At 42.6% G+C, this 20,160-nt stretch overlaps 1 protein-coding gene across 1 annotated transcript; it reads left to right on the plus strand.

Moving 5' to 3' along the window:
• The first annotated feature begins 14,768 nt into the window (after positions 1 to 14,768).
• Positions 14,769 to 16,347, plus strand: LOC110530649 (C-C motif chemokine 20). The gene is made up of 4 exons (XM_021613864.3): positions 14,769 to 14,976; positions 15,194 to 15,311; positions 15,422 to 15,499; positions 15,762 to 16,347. Exons 1-4 carry the CDS (start codon positions 14,901 to 14,903, stop codon positions 15,796 to 15,798), a joined length of 309 nt encoding a protein of 102 aa, XP_021469539.3. The 5' UTR covers positions 14,769 to 14,900; the 3' UTR covers positions 15,799 to 16,347.
• Positions 16,348 to 20,160: the final 3,813 nt, after the last annotated feature.

Genomic DNA, 20,160 nt, shown 5'->3' on the forward strand with positions numbered 1-20,160 from the left:
AAGAGAATAGATACTGGTCCTTTACTATAGCCTGTTATAACTGAAGAGAATAGATACTGGTCCTTTACTATAACTTGTTATAACTGAAGAGAATATACACTGGCCTGTTTTAACTGAAGAGAATAGATACTGGTCCTTTACTATAGCCTGTTATAACTGAAGAGAATAGATACTGGTCCTTTACTATAGCCTGTTATAACTGAAGAGAATAGATACTGGTCCTTTACTATAGCCTGTTATAACTGAAGAGAATAGATACTGGTCCTTTACTATAGCCTGTTATAACCGAAGAGAATAGAGACTGGTCCTTTAATATAGCCTGTTATAACTGAAGAGAATAGATACTGGCCTGTTTTAACTGAAGAGAATAGATACTGGTCCTTTACTATAGCCTGTTATAACTGAAGGGAATAGATACTGGTCCTTTACTATAGCCTGTTATAACCGAAGAGAATAGAGACTGGTCCTTTAATATAGCCTGTTATAACTGAAGAGAATAGATACTGGCCTGTTTTAACTGAAGAGAATAGATACTGGTCCTTTACTATAACTGAAGAGAATAGATACTGGCCTGTTTTAACTGAAGAGAATATATACTGGTCCTTTACTATAACCTGTTATAACTGAAGAGAATAGATACTGGTTCTTTACTATAGCCTGTTTTAACTGAAGAGAATAGATACTGGTCCTTTAATATAGCCTGTTATAACTGAAGAGAATATATCCTGGCCTGTTTTAACCGAAGAGAATAGAGACTGGTCCTTTAATATAGCCTGTTATAACTGAAGAGAATAGATACTGGCCTGTTTTAACTGAAGAGAATAGATACTGGCCTGTTTTAACTGAAGAGAATAGATACTGGTCCTTTACTATAACCTGTTATAACTGAAGAGAATAGATACTGGTTCTTTACTATAGCCTGTTTTAACTGAAGAGAATAGATACTGGTCCTTTAATATAGCCTGTTATAACTGAAGAGAATATATACTGGCCTGTTTTAACTGAAGAGAATAGATACTGGTTCTTTACTATAGCCTGTTATAACTGAAAAGAATAGATACTGGTCCTTTACTATAACTTGTTATAACTGAAGAGAATAGAGACTGGTCCTTTAATATAGCCTGTTATAACTGAAGAGAATAGATACTGGCCTGTTTTAACTGAAGAGAATAGATACTGGCCTGTTTTAACTGAAGAGAATAGATACTGGCCTGTTTTAACTGAAGAGAATAGATACTGGTCCTTTACTATAACCTGTTATAACTGAAGAGAATAGATACTGGTTCTTTACTATAGCCTGTTTTAACTGAAGAGAATAGATACTGGTCCTTTAATATAGCCTGTTATAACTGAAGAGAATAGATACTGGCCTGTTTTAACTGAAGAGAATAGATACTGGTTCTTTACTATAGCCTGTTATAACTGAAGAGAATAGATACTGGTCCTTTACTATAACTTGTTATAACTGAAGAGAATAGAGACTGGTCCTTTAATATAGCCTGTTATAACTGAAGAGAATAGATACTGGCCTGTTTTAACTGAAGAGAATAGATACTGGCCTGTTTTAACTGAAGAGAATAGATACTGGTTCTTTACTATAGCCTGTTTTAACTGAAGAGAATAGATACTGGTCCTTTAATATAGCCTGTTATAACTGAAGAGAATAGATACTGGTCCTTTACTATAGCCTGTTATAACTGAAGAGAATAGATACTGGTCCTTTACTATAACCTGTTATAACTGAAGAGAATAGATACTGGCCTGTTTTAACTGAAGAGAATAGATACTGGTTCTTTACTATAGCCTGTTATAACTGAAGAGAATAGATACTGGTCCTTTACTATAACTTGTTATAACTGAAGAGAATAGATACTGGTCCTTTACTTTAGCCTGTTATAACTGAAGAGAATAGATACTGGTCCGTTACTATAGCCTGTTTTAACTGTAGGGCATTTATCTCACCTTCCTTTGAAGTAGAGCTGGGACGATAAACCGACCATACCGATCACTTATCGTAGGCATCTTGCTGATATTGTTCACTACAATAAGTTTGCTAATATGTGTGATTGTTAATGGGACAATTGATGGCTACAACCATCAAATTAGTGGTTGTAGATTAAAGTATAATACAAAAAAACAGTTGTGCACATTAATTTTCTACATTTATTGTTCTATTTACACAATTTAGGCAATTAATCACAATAAAGGTTTCTGTCCATATCACCCAGCTCTACTTTGAAGTCTACTACCTTTAATTCCATACACTCTATGTCTAATGTTGCTTTCAATAGAGTCACACAAGTTTTGTGTGTGTTTTGTTTAGAGCTCTACCTGGAGAGTCTGAGATGTGGATAAGAGGTCTTTTATCATATTGAAACTTGTTGTCCAGCTGGATAGAGAGTGTGTGACTTTTGTTTGTGTTTGATGTGTCCGTGTTGACCTCGATTTTAGAGGCTGAGAAGGAGCACTTTAACGTGTGTGAGACCTGTATGTGAATTGTATTCGTGTTTTTCCGTAAGCTCTCCATGTCAGTGTATGGGGCTGTTCTCAGGTCCGGGCGGGGCCCTTAGTACAGGGTGCTGTGTGTGGGTTTGTCTCCAGGGTCCCACTCTGAGGGTCTTTGTGTCATTTCGGTTGTTGAGGCGAAACCATCCCATCTCCCATAATGCACTAGAATGGACCAAGGAAGATCATCTGGCTCTTTGAGATCGCCTCGCATCGCCCCGTCACTCACCGCCGCTGACCATAATGCTGTTTTCACAGCTTTATCTTCCTCCAATCCCACGACAGACTGCGCATTTACAAAGACCCAATTAGCCGAGAGTGGGCAGCGGCTTCGCTCTGGAGCCGGAGTCCAATCACATTGAGCTATGGAGGGCAGGGGCCTATCGAACACCGGCGCCAGTGGGCGGACCCTCGCCACAGGGCAGAGGTGACATGGTGACATGGTAAAGTTGCAGGCCGTTGTTTAGGCTCGTTTATGTCAGTGTAGTTTTGATTGATGACCGTCGTGATGGTGTTTCCATTCTCCTGAGGGATTCCCAGGTCTGAACAGTGAACTCCCACTGTGGCCCGAGCCTTCGGCCCCCACACACGTTTTGTTCCTATAGGGCCCCATATGGTCCTATACTGCCCACACCTCTCCATTGTGAAACTATACACAGGCAATCAGTGAGTGTGTGAGTGAGTGTGTGAGTGTGTGAGTGTGTGTGTGCTTGTGAGCACCATGCACCCCAAGGAATACTCTTACTTTAATTACTAGAAAGCCTAAACCCACCAAGACCCAACCCACTAACCCCCATAAGAGGCCCTGAAGCCAAAGTGAAGTCATCTCTCTATCCAAACCCCCTCCTCAAACCACAAACAAACTCCTCATGCCTCCCACAGACACTCACAAAATGGAGTACTCTTAATAGAAGTAGTGGTAGAAGCAGTAGTGTAGAGAAGTTCACAGAAGGGCCCTTTAGAGTTGTGACAAATATATAATCTAGGTCTAGCTGCTGTGCAGACACATCGCTGAGGACGTTATAGGGATGCTAGTGTATGGAGAGATATTGGACATGTGTTGTTGTGTGCGAATGCAACGAGCATATTCTCTGTCTCTCACCATCTCCCCCTCCTCTTTCTCTTTCACCATTCCCCCCCTCTCTACTCTCACCACCCCCCCTCTCTACTCTCACCATTCCCCCCCTCTCTACTCTCACCATCTCCCCCTCCTCTTTCTCTTTCACCATTCCCCCCCTCTCTACTCTCACCATTCCCCCCCTCTCTACTCTCACCATTCCCCCCCTCTCTACTCTCACCATTCCCCCCCTCTCTACTCTCACCATCTCCCCCTCCTCTTTCTCTTTCACCATTCCCCCCCTCTCTACTCTCACCATCTCCCCCTCCTCTTTCTCTTTCACCATTCCCCCCCTCTCTACTCTCACCATCTCCCCCTCCTCTTTCTCTTTCACCATTCCCCCCCTCTCTACTCTCACCATTCCCCCCCTCTCTACTCTCACCATCTCCCCCTCCTCTTTCTCTTTCACCATTCCCCCCCTCTCTACTCTCACCACCCCCCCTCTCTCACCCCCTCCATCTCTCTCTCACCATCTCTCTCCCTCCCCTCTTTCTCACCCTCACCTCTCTCTCTCTCTCACCATCTCGCTTCCTCCTGCTTAAGAAAACTCTCCAGGGATGTAGATGTGTGGGTGTTTAAGAACAAAGTAGAAGAAGAAAAAGAGGACAGAAGAGTTGCTAGTTGAGCTTTTGTATGGGGCTTCCTCTATCACATACACTCCATGAACAAGACTATGGGTTAACTGACAACACACTTTATCATGTTATATTAGGACTCAAACTTAGAAAGAGGGTAGAATATATTTGTGTTAGTATTTGTATGTTCATGTGTGTGTGTCCAGACCCCACAGTTAAAAACAGAGCATCATTAACATGCCGGAGGCGTAGCGTCGAGACCTTGCGCTTGCTAGCATCTGTCACACCACTCTGAGGAAACACACACACACACACACACACACACACACACACACACACACACACACACACACACACACACACACACACACACAAGTTGACATGATTCCACTGAGCTACCGGCTGCTCTGATGAAGGGCTGGGTGAGAGTTGGCTGAATAAGACTCCAGGTTCATCAAGTCTAGCATGGATTCCTCTCCTCCTCTCTTTCCCTTCCTATGCACTAAAGAGGTAAAAGCACATCACCTTGCAATCTTATGTCATAATGTATCTGCTGATATTTGTCTGTTAGGGATGTGTGTGTGTGTGAAAATGTTTACCATGCCAACAGAGGAAGGAAAGAGCAGCTGGTGTCATCTATAAACCCAGGAGGAAAAGGCGGGAGGATGAGGCAGGAAGAGAAGGCGGGAGGATGAGGCAGGATGAGGAGGCAGGAGGAGAAGGCAGGAGGAGAAGGCAGGAGGAGAAGGTGGGAGGATGAGGCAGGATAAGGAGGCATGAGGAGAAGGTGGGAAGAGGAGGCAGGATGAGGAGGCAGGAAGAGAAGGCGGGAGGATGAGGCTTGATGAGGAGGCAGGAGGAGAAGGCGGGAGGAAAAGGTAGGAGGAGTGTGTGTCACTTCTATTTGTTTGCTCACTAATTCTAAAAGAACACAGCCAGGAACAGTTTGCTACAGTAGGAAAATAATCCTTCAGCAACGTGAAATGTTCATTATTATGTGGATTATAGTTCAAGGAGATTTTTGTAGGGGTTGATACATTTTTCATTAAGGCAAAAGTGAAATTTCAAAGTGGAAGCCTTTTTAAAACTCAAATACATAACAAGATCCTACATCTGTAAGGTGGAGAGATGGATGCAGCACGGGTTCTCTCCATCAAGCATCTGTTGTGCTGGCGTCTTGTTGTCTTCCTGCTCCTCAGGAACAGGGGAACACTGCCTCCCTCTCTCCACCTAGTACACTAAAACAGAATGAACAGATCACTGTCCCAAGGAAAATAGAGAGACAGGTAGAGTGAGTGAGAGAAAGATAGAGAGAGGCAGTGAGGGACTGAGAGAGAAAGATGGGCAGTGAGAGAAAAGGAGAGCGTGGAGGGTGATGGTAGATTCCATGGTCTGTCTGTCAGCACAGTCTGTGATGGCACACCGTGAGGTCACCTGGTGACCCCGCAGGCTCCATCCTGCCTCTCACCCCACGTGTGTGTGTGTGTGTGTGTGTGTGTGTGTGTGTGTGTGTGTGTGTGTGTGTGTGTGTGTGTGTGTGTGTGTGTGTGTGTGTGACCAAACCACATGAAAACGTTTCTCTTCGCTCGTCTCCCCTCCTTGATCATTGTGACCTATTGGGGTGCTTCTGTATGGCCTCAGCTCCACAGAGCTGAGACTTCCCTGAAAAAAAGACCCCTCAAAATCTCCCTCTCTCACACATCCTGGGGTCTCCACCCGACTCATATTTCTGTATATAACTAATCACTGATAGTTCCTCTAATGGGTGTGGGTGAGCGCACATGTGTGCCGTTGCGTGCATGTGTGTGCATGAGTGTGTGTTTGTGTATGTGTCCTTACTTCCTCCAGGAGGGAGTGTACTGTGATTCCCATCTGTCTTAGTAGTTTGTGTCAGTCTGTTGATGGATGATATTTATCCAGGAATAGGGCTTAGGGCTAACCACTATTCACCAGCCATTAATTATGTCAGTCAAGAGGATGCTTCACTCTCTGTATGTGTGTGTGTGTGTGTGTGTGTGTGTGTGTGTGTGTGTGTGTGTGTGTGTGTGTGTGTGTGTGTGTGTGTGCGTGTGTGTGTTTTGTTTGTGGGTGTGACTTTTGGAAATGAGAATCATTGTAATCTAATATCTAAATCTTTGCTGTTAATTCACGCTTAATTACTTATTCAATTGGAGAGGACTCTAAGAAACATACCCTTCCACTGAAAGTCTAAGGCATTGCCTTTACAGCTTCTGTTGGCCGACAGCCCACGCAGGACGGAGGGGACCATAGGGGACAGTGAGTGAGTGGACAACTCAAAGAGACCCACTCTGTCCCTTCCTCCTTCAGCCCCTTCCACCATTTTGGGAGAGCGAGTGGGAGAGAGGCCCAAGGTGAAACATATGTGGACAGGCACGCACACGCACGTTTGCTTATGCAAACAGTCAGCTCTTTTGTGTCGGACATCATTCGCGGTCCTCTCAACTCAAACACACACACATCACCACACACACACACACATTACCACACATACATGACAGTGTATGGGAGCACCACTAAATAAACACAGACTCACTTGCCACTGTTACTGAAAACAAACATGATTACAGAGCACGAGAGCTACGATAAATCAAAGTGCCAGAAGAGGTGGAGACAGAGGAAGAGAGAGAGAAGAGGAGAGGAGAGAGAGAGAGAGAGAGAGAGAGAGAGAGAGAGAGAGAGAGAGAGAGAGAGAGAGAGAGAGAGAGAGCGAGAGAGGGAGAGAGATGGTTAAAGGTTCTCTCTAGATCTGTCTTGTGAGCCCAGGGAAGGAAACAAAGTGAAGTGTGTTTACATGCATGTGTGTGTGATAAGAACTGTGTATTAAGGGGGATTACTACAGTAGAGGACTAGACTCATAAACTCAGATGATTACACTGCTCATCATCACCTTTCCCTTTATCAGGTCCTTGTTGTGCTGAGGCAGGACACACACACAGACACACAGACAGACACACACCCACACTACAAAGTAGCACTACACCAGCCCTCCGATAGCAAAGCATTAACTTGGGTACTACATAGCAACACTTTGAGAGCAGAGAGGAGAGAAGAAGAGACTGAAGAGAAGGAAGAGAACAGTAGACTCTTCCAACAGAAAGTTGGTTTTGAGTTCCGTCACTCGTCACCTGTGACATCCTGTCTCTGGCTGTTGACAGCCTGCTCAGCCATGTTTGTTCTGCCACACCACACTAATGACAATCACACACATACAGGAGGGGTGAAGTGTCAGATAACCAATCATCACTCTTTCTTTGCCTTCTTTATCTATCCGTCCTTCAAGGATGAGAGGACAACAGGGCCCTGTGCTTTGCATGACAGAGAGAGACCAACTCACAGAGAGTCCTTCTGAACCTCCGTATGATCCATTTTGCTTTCTATAGGTGGTATTTCTATTCAATGATTGTAACCCAAATCTGGGAGCTCTGGGTTCAAGGCTTTGGTCTATTGGCTTGTGCTACATGTGTAACTTCCCTCCATGTTTTCCCTTCATTCTCTCATCTTTGTCTGAACTGAGGGGGATCAAAGCATGGGACAGATTTACAGATCTCCAGGACTGGGCTCATCACAGTCACTGATGGTCTACAGATCATTTGGGAGCCTAGTTCTGTTGGGACCTCAGGGGGTCATCAGGGTCAGAGATAGCTGACCAGATTATACCAAAGAGCTCCAGGGGGAGGTGGATGCACAAGATCAAAGACTGCTGGACAGTGAACACCAGAGCCAGTCAGTGCAGATAGGAGACAGACAGACATGAGATGGTCAGACAGTGACCAAGGGCTTGCATCTGTGTGTCTACGGACAAATCTAACTATACTAAATGAGATTATACTAAATCTATTCATGCAGATTACAAATGATTTATTTTAATTGAATTAAAAGGGGTTGAATTACTGTGCCATATCACCCTCTATTGGTTATGATAAGAACTACAACATTGGCATGAAACCTTAGTTGTCTTTGTATTTATTAGGGATCCTGGGGTACATACACATTAAGACACTTACATTACACATAAAACAAAGGATAAAACAGTACATCACATAACAATATTACACCACTACATATCTACAATACAACATGTATAATATCATAAGTATGCAAAAAGCTGTGGAGTGTTTGTGTGTGTGTGTACTTGTGTGTGTGTGTGGCAGAGGAGGCTGGTGGGAGGAGCTATAGGAGGACAGATGGGCTCATTGTAATGGCTGGAATGCAATTAATGGAACCGAGTCAAACATTTGGCTTCTATATGTTTGATGTGCTTGATAATGTTCCATTAATTCCATTCCAGTCATTACAATGTTTCAGTTAATTGTCACATGCAAGTACAGTGAAATGCATTTCTTGCAAACTCAAAACCCAACAACACAATAATCAATAACAATGTATTACTAGAAAAAAACACACAAGAAATATGAAATACACTATAAAGTAAGTAAGCATCCTATATTCAGGAATAATTTTAAAAAAGTCAGAACCCAATACCATATTTACATGTGTAAAGATACTGCCGTTGTGGAGGTAGATACAGTGCATTCGGAAAGTATTCAGACCCCTTGACTTTTTCCACATTTTGTTACATTACAGCCTTGTTCCATAAATCTACACACAATACCCCAAAATGACAAAGTGAAAACAGGTTTTTACAATTTTTAGCAAATGTATTCAAAATAAAACCAGATATACCTTTATTATTCAGACCCTTTGCTATGAGACTCAAGTTGAACTCAAGTGCATCCTGTTTCCATTGATCATCCTAGAGTCCACCTGTGGTAAATTCAACGGATTGGACATGATTTGGAAAGGCATACACCTGTCTATATAAGGTCCAACAGTTGACACAGCAAAAACCAAGCCGTGAAGTTGAAGGAATTGTCCGTAGATCTCCGAGACAGGATTGTGTTGAGGCACAGATCCGGGGAAGGGTACCAAAAAAAGTCTGCAGCATTACAGGTCCTTAAGAACAAAGGTAGCCTCCATTCTTAAGTGGAAGGAGTTTGGAACCACTAAGGCTTTTCCGGAGCTGGCCGCCCGGCCAAACTGAACAAGCAGGGGAAAAGGGCCTTGGTCAAGGAGGTGACCAAGAACGCGATGGTCACTCTGACAGAGCTCCAGAGTTTCTCTGTGGAAATTGAAGAAACTTGCAGAAGGACAACCATCTCTGCAGCACTCCACCAATCAGGCCTTTATGGTAGATTGGCCAGACACAAGCCATTCCTCAGTAAAAGGCACATGACAGCCCACTTGGACCTCTCCAAAAGGCACCTAAAGGACTCTCAGACCATGAGAAACAAGATGATCTGGTCTGATGAAACCAAGATTGAACTCTTTAGCCTGAATGCCAGGCGTCATATCTGTAGAAAACCTGGCACCATCCCTAAGGTGAAGGATGGAGGTGGCAGCATCATGCTGTGGGGATGTTTTTCAGCAGCAAGGACTGGGAGACTAGTCAGGATCGAGGGAAAGATTAACGGAGCAAAGTACAGAGAGATCCTTGATGTAAACCTGCTCCAGAGTGCTCAGGACCTCAGACTGCGGCGAAGGTTCACCTTCCAACAAGACAACGACCTTAAGCACACAACCAAGACAACACAGGAGTGGCTTCGGGACAAGTCTCTGAAATTCTGAGAGTGTCTCAGCCAGAGCCCAGACTTGAACCCGATCTAACATCTCTGGAGAGACCTGACAATAGCTGTGCAACGACACTGCCCATCCAACCTGACAGAGCTTGAGAGGATCTGCAGAGAAGAATGGGAGAAACTCCCCAAATACAGCTGTGCCAAGCTTGTAGCATCATACCTAAGAAGACTCAAGGCTGTAATCGCTGCCAAAGGTGCTTCAACAAAGTAGTGAGTAAAAGGTTTGAATACTAATGTAAATGTGATTTTAAAAATATATATATTTTTATAAATGTGCAAAAATTTCTAAAAACCTGTTTTTGCTTAGTTATTATGGGGTATTGTGTGTAGATTGATGAGGGGAAAAAACTATTTGATCAATTTTAGAATAAGGCTTTAACGTAACAAAATGTGGAAAAAGTCAAGGGGTCTAAATACTTTCCAAAGGCACTATATGTATAGGGGTATGGGGACTAGCGGGCAAAATAAACAGAGTAGGAGCAGCTTGTATGTGAGTGAGTGTGCGGGTGTTTAGAGTCAGTATAAATGTATGTGCATATTACGTGTGAGTGAGAAAATTAGTGTGTGTGTGTGAGAGTGTGTAGGGCCCTGTGAGTGTACATAGAGACAGTGCAAAGATTGAAATAAAAGGTCAATAAAGATTCAAAGTTAGTCTGTGTAGCTATTTTGTTAGCTATTTGTCAGTCATATTGCTTTGGGAGCTGTTCAAGAGCCTGTTGGTGTCAGACTTGATGCACCGGTACCTCTTGCCGAGCTTGGGGGGTTGGAATCTTTGACGACTTTTCGGACCTTCTTTTCATGCTGGAATTAGCACACCAGTTGGATGTGATGAAGAGGCAACCCCCCCTTACTGAGCGATGTTTCTGAAAATGTTTCTGAAAAGCAAAGAAAATCGTTGCAAATCCACAATCAGAGGTCATACATCTCATTATCATGTGATTGTACATTAGCCAGTAGAATGGAGGGAAGAGGTGGTCGGTCGGTTTTCACTTCGCCTTAATGTCGCCAGGCCTCCCCTCTCTTGCCTCTGTAACACTGGTTTCCTCTTAGGTAGCCCGACAATTTGTTCAGAATTACAAAGAGCCAAGGGCAGATGAGTCAAAGTCGAAGTAGAAGCTGGAATTGGGGTAATTTTCTGCCGATCTGACGGCATCTTAATATGAGCCTATCCTCCTATAGCTCATCAGCCTCCTCTGGAGTGGTGTGTGTGTGTGTATGTGTGTGTGTGTGTGTGTGTGTGTGTGTGTGTGTGTGTGTGGGTGGGAAGACCTTTTTGTTCTTATTATCTTTTATTATTTCTTATTGTTGTTTTTGCATTATCGAGAGGAAACCTGCAAATAAGCATTTAGTTGGACGATGTATACCATAATAAAATGTGGAATTTGAAACTGCGTCACAACTCTGTGGTGACAGTGTATGGGTGGCAATGTATCATTTCAGAAAACATATATTCAACTGCTAATATAGAGATCATTTAACTCCAACTCTACTATTGAAGTGTTCAATGTCAGAAGAGCCATTTGTAGAAGGTAACCACAACACTAGCACAAACTCACACCCACCAATATCCCAAAATCACACACACCACTCCCCCAGAAGGTTACCACCACACCAACGCAAGCTCACACCCACACCACTCCCCCATTATGTTGTCCAATTGGAGTCGTACTAAATGCTTTGTTTGAAAAACACCTCATGTAGCTGACCTACATTCAATTAAACTCCAAACTCTTTATGGGGTTGGCTTTTCAATGGCGCTTTCACATATTGGAGAGTTTAAAGTGGCTTAATGACTAAAAAACATTTGAAAAATCTCCAAACAAGTCACAGCGCCGAGTGCTATTGAACCAGCGGTGATCATGCCGTTTAAGATGAGGGAGAACAAAAATGTTTTTATGGGCATGGCCTTATTTCTATTACAGCATATTCGATGCCTGTCATTCCTATTCCATTCACCCAGCTCAATGTAACATCAGTATGTTCCCTACACCCATCATGAGGTTACTACAACCTAGCCTATGAATTAAAGTTTACAACGTAGGTGCACAGGTCGAGAGACAATATTTAGGAATCAAGGTGATAGAGAGTGACACATTCAATACTGCCTTGCACACTCTTGCCTGCCTCTCACGTCAGTAGCCATGAAGTGCTTTGAAATACAGGTCATGGCTCACATCAACACCATCATCTCGTAAACCCTAGACCCACTCCAATTCGCATACTGTCCCAACAGATCCACAGATTACGCAATTTTGTCCACCTGGACAAAAGGAACACCTATGTGAGAATTCTGTTCATTGACTATTATGTTCAACACCATAGGGCCACAAAGCTAATCACTAAGCTAAGGACCCTGGGACTAAACAACTCCCTCTGCAACTGGATCCTGGACTTCCTGACGGGCCGCCCCCAGGTGGTAAGGGTAGGCAATAACACATCAGCCATGCTCATCCTCAACACGGGGGTCCCTCAGGGGTACGTACTTAGTCCCCTCCTGTACTCCCTGTTCATCCAATACCGCGTGGCAAAGCACGACTTCAACAATATCATTAAGTTTGCTGACGAACAACAGTGGTAGGCCTGATCATCGACAACAATGAGACAGCCAATAGGGAGGAGGTCAGAGACCTGGCAGTGTGATGCCAGGTCAACAACCTCTCCCTCAACGTGAGAGACAAGACAAAGGAGCTGATCGTGGACTACAGGAAAAGGAGGGCCGAACCCGCCCCCATTCACATCGACGGGGTTGTAGTAGAGCGGGTTGAGAGTTTCAAGTACATCACCAACAAACTATCATGGTCCAAACACACCAAGACAAGAGGGCACGACAACACCTTTTCCCCCTCAGGAGACTGAAAAGGTTTGGCATAAGTCCCCAGATCCTCAAAAGGTTCTACAGCTGCACCATCGAAAGCATCACCGCCTTGAATGGCAACTGCTCGGCAGCTGACCGTAAGGCGCTACAGATGGCAATGCTTACGGCCCAGTACATCACTGAGGCCAAGCTTCCTGCCATCTAGGACCTATATACTAGACGGTGCCAGAGGAAGGCCCAAAAAATTGTCAAAGACTCCAGTCACCCAAGTCATAGACTGTTCTCTCTGCGACAGCACGGCAAGCGGTACCAGAGCGCCAAGTCTTGGTCCAAAAGGCTCCTTAACAGCTTCTTCCCCCAAGCCACAAATAATCAAATGGCCACCCAGACTTTTTACATTGACCCCCACCCTACCCCCTGTATATAGCCTCGTTATTGTTATTTTATTGTGTTACTTTTTTTCATACAACCAAAAGCTTACCTTGACTTGGAATAGTTCCAGTATTAGATAGCCATAGCCAGCTAGCTAACATAGCATCCCTCTCTGTTTGAGCCAGGTGTTTGAGTAGGCTAAACTAGCTAGCTGCATTCGCTAGCTAAGTAAGTGAAAGTGATTTTTTAAAATAAAATACAGCTAGCTCTCTCTCTCTCTCGGTTGTCCTTCATTTTTAAAGAAAGGTAATTTTTCAAAACTGTTGAACTATTGTCTTTCTCTTTGAGTCAACTACTCACCACATTTAATGCACTGCAGTGCTAGCTAGCTGTAGCTTATGCTTTCAGTGCTAGATTCATTCTCTGATCCTTTGATTGGATGGACAACATATCAGTTCATGCTGCAAGAGCTATGATAGATTGGAGGACGTCCTCCGGAAGATGTCATAATTACTGTTTAAATCTATGGAAGTGGGTGAGAACCTTGAGCTTCCTAGGTTTTTTATTGAAGTCAATGTACCCAGAGGAGGATGGAAAATAGCTGTCCTCCGACTACACCATTGTGCTACCCTACAGAGTGCAGTTGAGGCTACTGTAGACCTTCATTGCAAAACAGTGCGTTTTAATCAATTATTTGATGACGTGAATATATTTAGTATAGTTTTATCTAAAAATAATAACTTTTTTAAATGTTTCATATATTTTTTTAATGAAATTCACTGAGTAGGATGGTCCTCCCTTTCCTCCTCTGAGGAGCCTCCACTGTATTGAACAACTATTGACTTTTTATCAACTGATGTTAAGCCACATTCAACTCTGAAATAATGCTTGAAACATTGCATGCACTTAACATGCACATTCTAGTGATCTTATGCAATTAAGCCACATTTGTTTTCTCTACAGCACTGCACCAGATTCTGGGCTCACTCGAACCCACATAGTGGTATTTACCCCATAGCTTTGTTTCTCATGGCATTTGTTATTGAGACAAGTTGAATATTGAGGGCTGCATGAGAACACAATAACAACATCTCTTTTATCTAGGTCAGATGAGATGTTTGCTCTTCTCAGCATTTTGCAGAAACACCACTAAATGGGTCATGGAACAGATTCGTTTTTGTTGTTGTTGACAACTTGCTATTGGTTCATAAATTTACCACAAACACTCATATTGTTTAGCTTTCAAAAAGGTATCTACATGTTTGACTTGTGATATTGAACATTAGAGTTTGACTGTTGGCCAGCTGAAAGCTTTTTGATCAAGGATCAGCAGACTATGTCCATGCTAGAGATCTTCCATTCACATAATTCTCAAAATATACCGCTTTTATTTTTATGTGGTTGTTTCTCCAACTTCTTGTAGATTCAGAAAATGTCAGAAGGGACAATACAGGAGCGAATTGGAACGGTAGCTTCTGTGGGTCTTGAGCATCAACCCTCTGTCTGTCAGCCCAAAACGTATGATGTTAGGCCAAGAAGTGCCTTGATGAGGTGCCTAGTTGTAAGGACACTATGAATGTATATCAATCAAAACAAGCACCATTCAAGCACCATTAGGAAAGCACAGTTCTGTGTGTCACTAAACTGCAGTGTTAGCATCTCTGTCTGCTATGATGCAGAGGTGGGCTTCCTGTCCCCAATTTAGAAAACCAAAGGTTAGGAGTGTAGGATGTGATTGACACATATGGGTATAATCCACAAACACACATTCACGTGCACACACACACGTTTGTAGGGGTATATAGGACCAGTCAGTAGATTTGTTCAGTGTATCTTCTCTCGTCCTACGTACCATCACCATGGCTTCCAGATACCTAGAGACAATCCTGCTTCTCTGCTGCATTGTGACCATGTTTAGTTCAACCTCAGCAGCATGTGAGTTTACCTGGTAACCAATTTACCACTTTACCTGCTTAACAGTTTATCCATGTAAACTGTATTATTTTTATTTTTTTACCAAGTTCCGGTAAGATCTAGCAGTGAGACCTGCCAACTTTGTTTTGGGGTCTTATTATCACATGACATTCATGTTCTTGTGATCTGAATTGATGTTGCCTGTGGCTGACTGATTTGTGTGCTTATATGTGTTCAGATGGTCCTCGGAAACTTTACTGTTGTGTGGAGTTCCAGGAGAAGCCTGTACCCTACACGAAGATAATAGGCTACAAACAACAGAGTTATAAGGAGGTGTGCAACAATGACGCTATCATGTAAGCCCTGCATGATGTATATACACACACAAAGTTACAATACTCTCAAAATGTATGCTCATATTTGTAATCTCTATGAGGTTGAGGGTTAAGTGTGTTTTCTGTTGTAGCTTCTATACCACGAAGAACAAGAAGGTATGCGCCAGCATTAAGGACGAGTGGGTGAGGACGGCTCTGGTTCATCTCAGGTACACACATGCTCTCCTCTTAATTAAGACACAAAGCATTCTCACTCAACTACACACACCAAAATGTCTCAGAGCTACAAATACACCAAATCGTACTTACAGGAGAGTTTCAAGGCTGAATGTCAATCAAACTTGCCATTTGGGTTTTACTTAATGTCTTCGTGTACAAACTACTGCCTTCCAGCACACTTGTTCTGAAAAGTAAAATCTTGTAAGTCTGCTTCAAACTCAAAATGAGTTTCATATTCTGTGTTATGTGCAGCTCCAAACTGAAGAAGATATCCACAGCAACACTGTGATGGCCAAAACCCCCCAACCAACTCTGAAAGGAAGATTCACCCACAGCGACACAACTTTTTCCAATCGCAACATCAACAGTAACAACCCCATTGAGTAATGTAGCCAAATGATGCAGATTTAATGCATTGCATATCTGAGGTTTGCCATTGTTGATGATTGTACTTTATTCATGCTCAAGCTTTCAGATATCTTCTGAACCCACAATATAATCTAATTAAGTTCATTGCTTCAATTAGTTATATTTTTCTGATTTACATTTTTTATATTTGTTTCTTTTAAGGCCTGCAGAAATAAATATAATCTATTGCCTTGATTATTTATTTTAGTCACATTACCGTAAAACTAGAGCTGACAACTGCATGGACATTAGTTGTGAATGTGATTGTGAATTGAAACAGTTCATCAGTGCAAAACCACAGAAACCATCATGACTTCAAATGACCTGTTGGGAAGATGACTGTATATTTCATCATTTTGAATCATATAAAGCCAATTTATTCAACATCATTTTCTCAATTCCAGTTAAAGTAAACAAATCTATCACATCATGAGGTGTGTGTGTGTTTGTGTTTAGAAGACGTCTCCTGGACGGTGCCCATGAGTGCCACCTCACAAATGATGCCACCGGTGGCCTTGTCCTTGTTGTCCTCGCTCTAGAGAGACTTGGGAACCGTTGCACCCTGCTTAAGATCATAGGTCATCAGCTGGAGGAGGGGAGAAAACACAGTCACAACACAGACCAATATCATCACAATATTGACCAAGACACAAAATATACAGGGACACACATCCTATGTTCTGCACTAAAAGCAAACAAGGTGTTGGCTTTAAGTAGATGCAGAAGCTTCACATAACTGCTTCTCTAAAACAGGTTAAACATGTGTGTGCACTACCTGGAGGTACTCTTCAAGGCCGAGGTCAATAGAGAGTGATAGGAATAATGTGCTTCAGTAAGGTGGGCGCTTTGTCCTTTATGTCCATGGTTGTCAACTGTACAACAGGAAGGGAACATAAATCACAAAGGATAGATGTTGTGGTGGCAGCTGCAGAGAAGTACTTGGGTGTAGGAGATTTTACTGCAGAAGAGTTCCAAGGTGTGTTGAATGTGTCCCGTCCTCCCAGGCTGCTGGCCTGGTGGAGGATCAGATAGGGCCAAAGTAGTGGAATAGTGATGAGGTTTTTATGGGGTTAAGGTTAGTTGGTAGGGCAAATTTTTCACAAAGTGTAATGAATTCATACTACAGAATAGTAGGCTGATACACAGCCAACACAGTAGCTGACGGCACGCACCTATAACATTTGTTTTTGCGAACCGCCATAATACCAAAGAAGAAGAAGATGATCCTCAAAATGGAGGGAATTGTAGTTGTCTTTGCCTGCATTGTTAATTGTTGCCTTTCTGGCCTTCATACTTGACGTACTGATGACCATGTTCAGAGATGAGGAACTGTTAGGTGGTAGAGGAGAGGAATGGAAGTAAGTCTGTGTTAGTAGTGTAACCGATGTGAAATGGCTAGCTAGTTAGCGGTGGTGCGCGCTAATAGCGTTTCAATTGGTGACTTCACTCGGCTCTGAGGCCTTGAAGTAGCTGTTCCCCTTGCTCTGCAAGGGCCGTGACTTTTGTGGCGCGATGGGTAACGATACTTCGTTGGTGGCTGTTGTTGATGTGTGCAGAGGGTCCCTGGTTCAAGCCCAGGTTGGGGCGATGAGAGGGACGGAAGCAATACTGTTACACTAGCACCCACTTGTATTCATGTGAGATGTTTTGAAACCAGCCCAGAGAGACCTATGATAAGATTACCTCCTTGTTGTGGATGACATTTGTGTGTATGTGCTGGCACCTACAATCTCTTCAGCTAAAAATCACAGAGTAGCCACATCATGACATCAGGAAAAGTCACATCTGAATTCACTCACAAATCATCAAAGTCCAGCAGGCGCTCTTTGTTGGTGTCAGAAATCTCAAACAGATATCTCAGGTTGAGCAGGTGTCCAGTGATGAAACTTAATCTTCAGATCTATCACACTGGTCTTCCAGTTTTAGCTGTACTCTGCAACCAGGCACAGGCACACACAGGTTATATTTATAAAACACAGGCAAATAAAACAACACACAATAGGCCTTCCATGTAGTCTATCTTGGCAGGGTTCACAAATGTAGGCGGCGGCATGCACTTTAAACGTTTGTTTGCTGACTGCCATCATTATTTAGCTAAAGTTAAGACATTGTCTGTTATGATATTGTTATTATTTGAACTGGTTAGCCTGCTAACTTAACGTTAGAAATGAACCAAAACATTGTTTAGCTAAAGTTAAGACATTGTCTGTTATAATATTGTTGTTATTTGAACTGGTTAGCCTGCTAACTTAACGTTAGAAATGAACCAAAACATTGTTTAGCTAAAGTTAAGACATTGTCTGTTATAATATTGTTATTATTTGAACTGGTTAGCCTGCTAACTTAACGTTAGAAATGAACCAAAACATTGTTTAGCTAAAGTTAAGACATTGTCTGTTATAATATTGTTATTATTTGAACTGGTTAGCCTGCTAACTTAACGTTAGAAATGAACCAAAACATTGTTTAGAAAGTTTTTATTTATTTTTTATTTTTTTTATTTTTTTTTATTTATTGAATATTCAAAATGTATAATATACTTGCAGTGAAGCCGCTCAACAACTACATCATACCAGAGTCATCCAACAGATTCCCATTCAGAGCGACACACATAAGCATTCAGGGTCAATGCCCTGCTCATGGGCACGTTGACCGATCTACCACCAGGCCAAAAAACTTGAACCCGAACCCTCCAAAAATCCCAATAGATCCCAACAGTTCCCCAATAGCTGTCCCTCAACCATTCGAGACCCCTCCCACAGTCCCCCCCCAAGAAAGTTAAGAAAGTTGCCTTTAGTTGCCTGGTTTGCTAGAATGACATATACTAAATTAATGTTTAAATGGATGGGCTTATTGTTCATAAAAACAACGACAAGTTTGATGTCGGACAATAATATGTCACTGTGACATGTCGACAGATTGTAGTATAAAGACAGATGGTTACTTAAGTTGGTCAGGGTGGATGGGTGGGTGTATAACATGAACGTCTAGCAACCCAAAGGCTGCACATTCAAATCTCATCTCGGACAACTTTAGCATTTTACCTAATTAGTAACTTTTCAACTAATTTCTACTTTTTATAACGCAAATGTCTAGCAACTCAAACGTTGCGAGTTTGAATCTTATCAAGTGAGTTAAGAACAAATTATTGTTTACAATGACAGCCTTCCCCGGCCACACCCTAAAGACACTGGGCCAATTGTGTGCTGCCTTATGGGACTCCCAATCACGGCCGGTTGTCATACAGCCTGGAATCGAACCAGGGTCTGTAGTGACACCTCTAGCACTGATATGCAGTACCTTAGACCGCAAGTAGTTCGCTGGACCGATGTAGCCATCTGTAGCGTAGCTCATAAAAAATGTCAACGCTGCAAAAAAATCATGCATGCATTGTATTGCAATGCTGGTGCAGTAAAATAATAAAGTCCATTTGAATGAATTACAGTGTAGGCCCTTCAAACTCAACTCTGGACCTACAAGTCAGTGCCAGTGCTTGTTTTGATTGTTCCTCTCTAATCGGGGACTGATTTAGGTGGGTGCAATTCATTATCAGCTAGAACAGAAAACCAGCAGGCTCCAGACCTCATAGGGTAAGAGTTGACTAATCCTGGTGTAGGCTATGACGCAATGTAAATGGAGAAGAAGGCTAATACGTGGTCAGCGGCACATCAAAATGGCAGCACCAAGTCTCTGGTGAACGGAGGAGCTGTCCATGGTCCTTTATTTACCCTGTTCGTAATGAGCACAGGAAGGTTTCATTTTAGCTTCTGCTCAGATGGATGAAGCCAGAGGGGAACAGATGCAGCATACAGACACCATCGGCTACATACATACCACATATCTTACTTGCATTTGATTGAGCTCAATCAGTTTGATGGGAATAGCCGATGCATTTCGATCTTCTTGAATTCCGGTTTCGTGGGCGAAATAGAGCAGATGATTTTAACAAACTATTTGCCTTTTTTTGTATTACGTTTCAATCAAAGCATATATCCTGCCTAGAGTTTTGGCGCATTATACTTTTTTTGGACTGTACAGCTTCAGCTAACCATCATAAAATTAGGGGATGTTTTTGGTGTATAAGTACCTTCATAGACCTGCTATCCTATGCTATTATATTCGGTTCTGTTATGTAAAACACTCATTTATCGGTATGTGATCTTGCAAGACATTTATTCACCTTTGATCTAACTTCACTAAACGAGCAGCATTGTGAGAAGTGATAATCTTCTATTTGTAATAA

Source organism: Oncorhynchus mykiss, chromosome 8, assembly GCF_057628025.1.
Source record: "Oncorhynchus mykiss isolate SJ-2025 chromosome 8, ASM5762802v1, whole genome shotgun sequence".
Taxonomy (NCBI): domain Eukaryota; kingdom Metazoa; phylum Chordata; class Actinopteri; order Salmoniformes; family Salmonidae; genus Oncorhynchus; species Oncorhynchus mykiss.

Excerpts from the sequence above, each read along its gene's own strand:
- LOC110530649 (XM_021613864.3), top strand. The coding sequence starts at position 14,901 with ATGGCTTCCAGATACCTAGAGACAATCCTGCTTCTCTGCTGCATTGTG. Across the intron at positions 14,977-15,193 it reads TAGTTCAACCTCAGCAGCAT|ATGGTCCTCGGAAACTTTAC; the intron begins GTGAGTTTACCT and ends ATATGTGTTCAG. Across the intron at positions 15,500-15,761 it reads ACGGCTCTGGTTCATCTCAG|CTCCAAACTGAAGAAGATAT; the intron begins GTACACACATGC and ends TGTTATGTGCAG.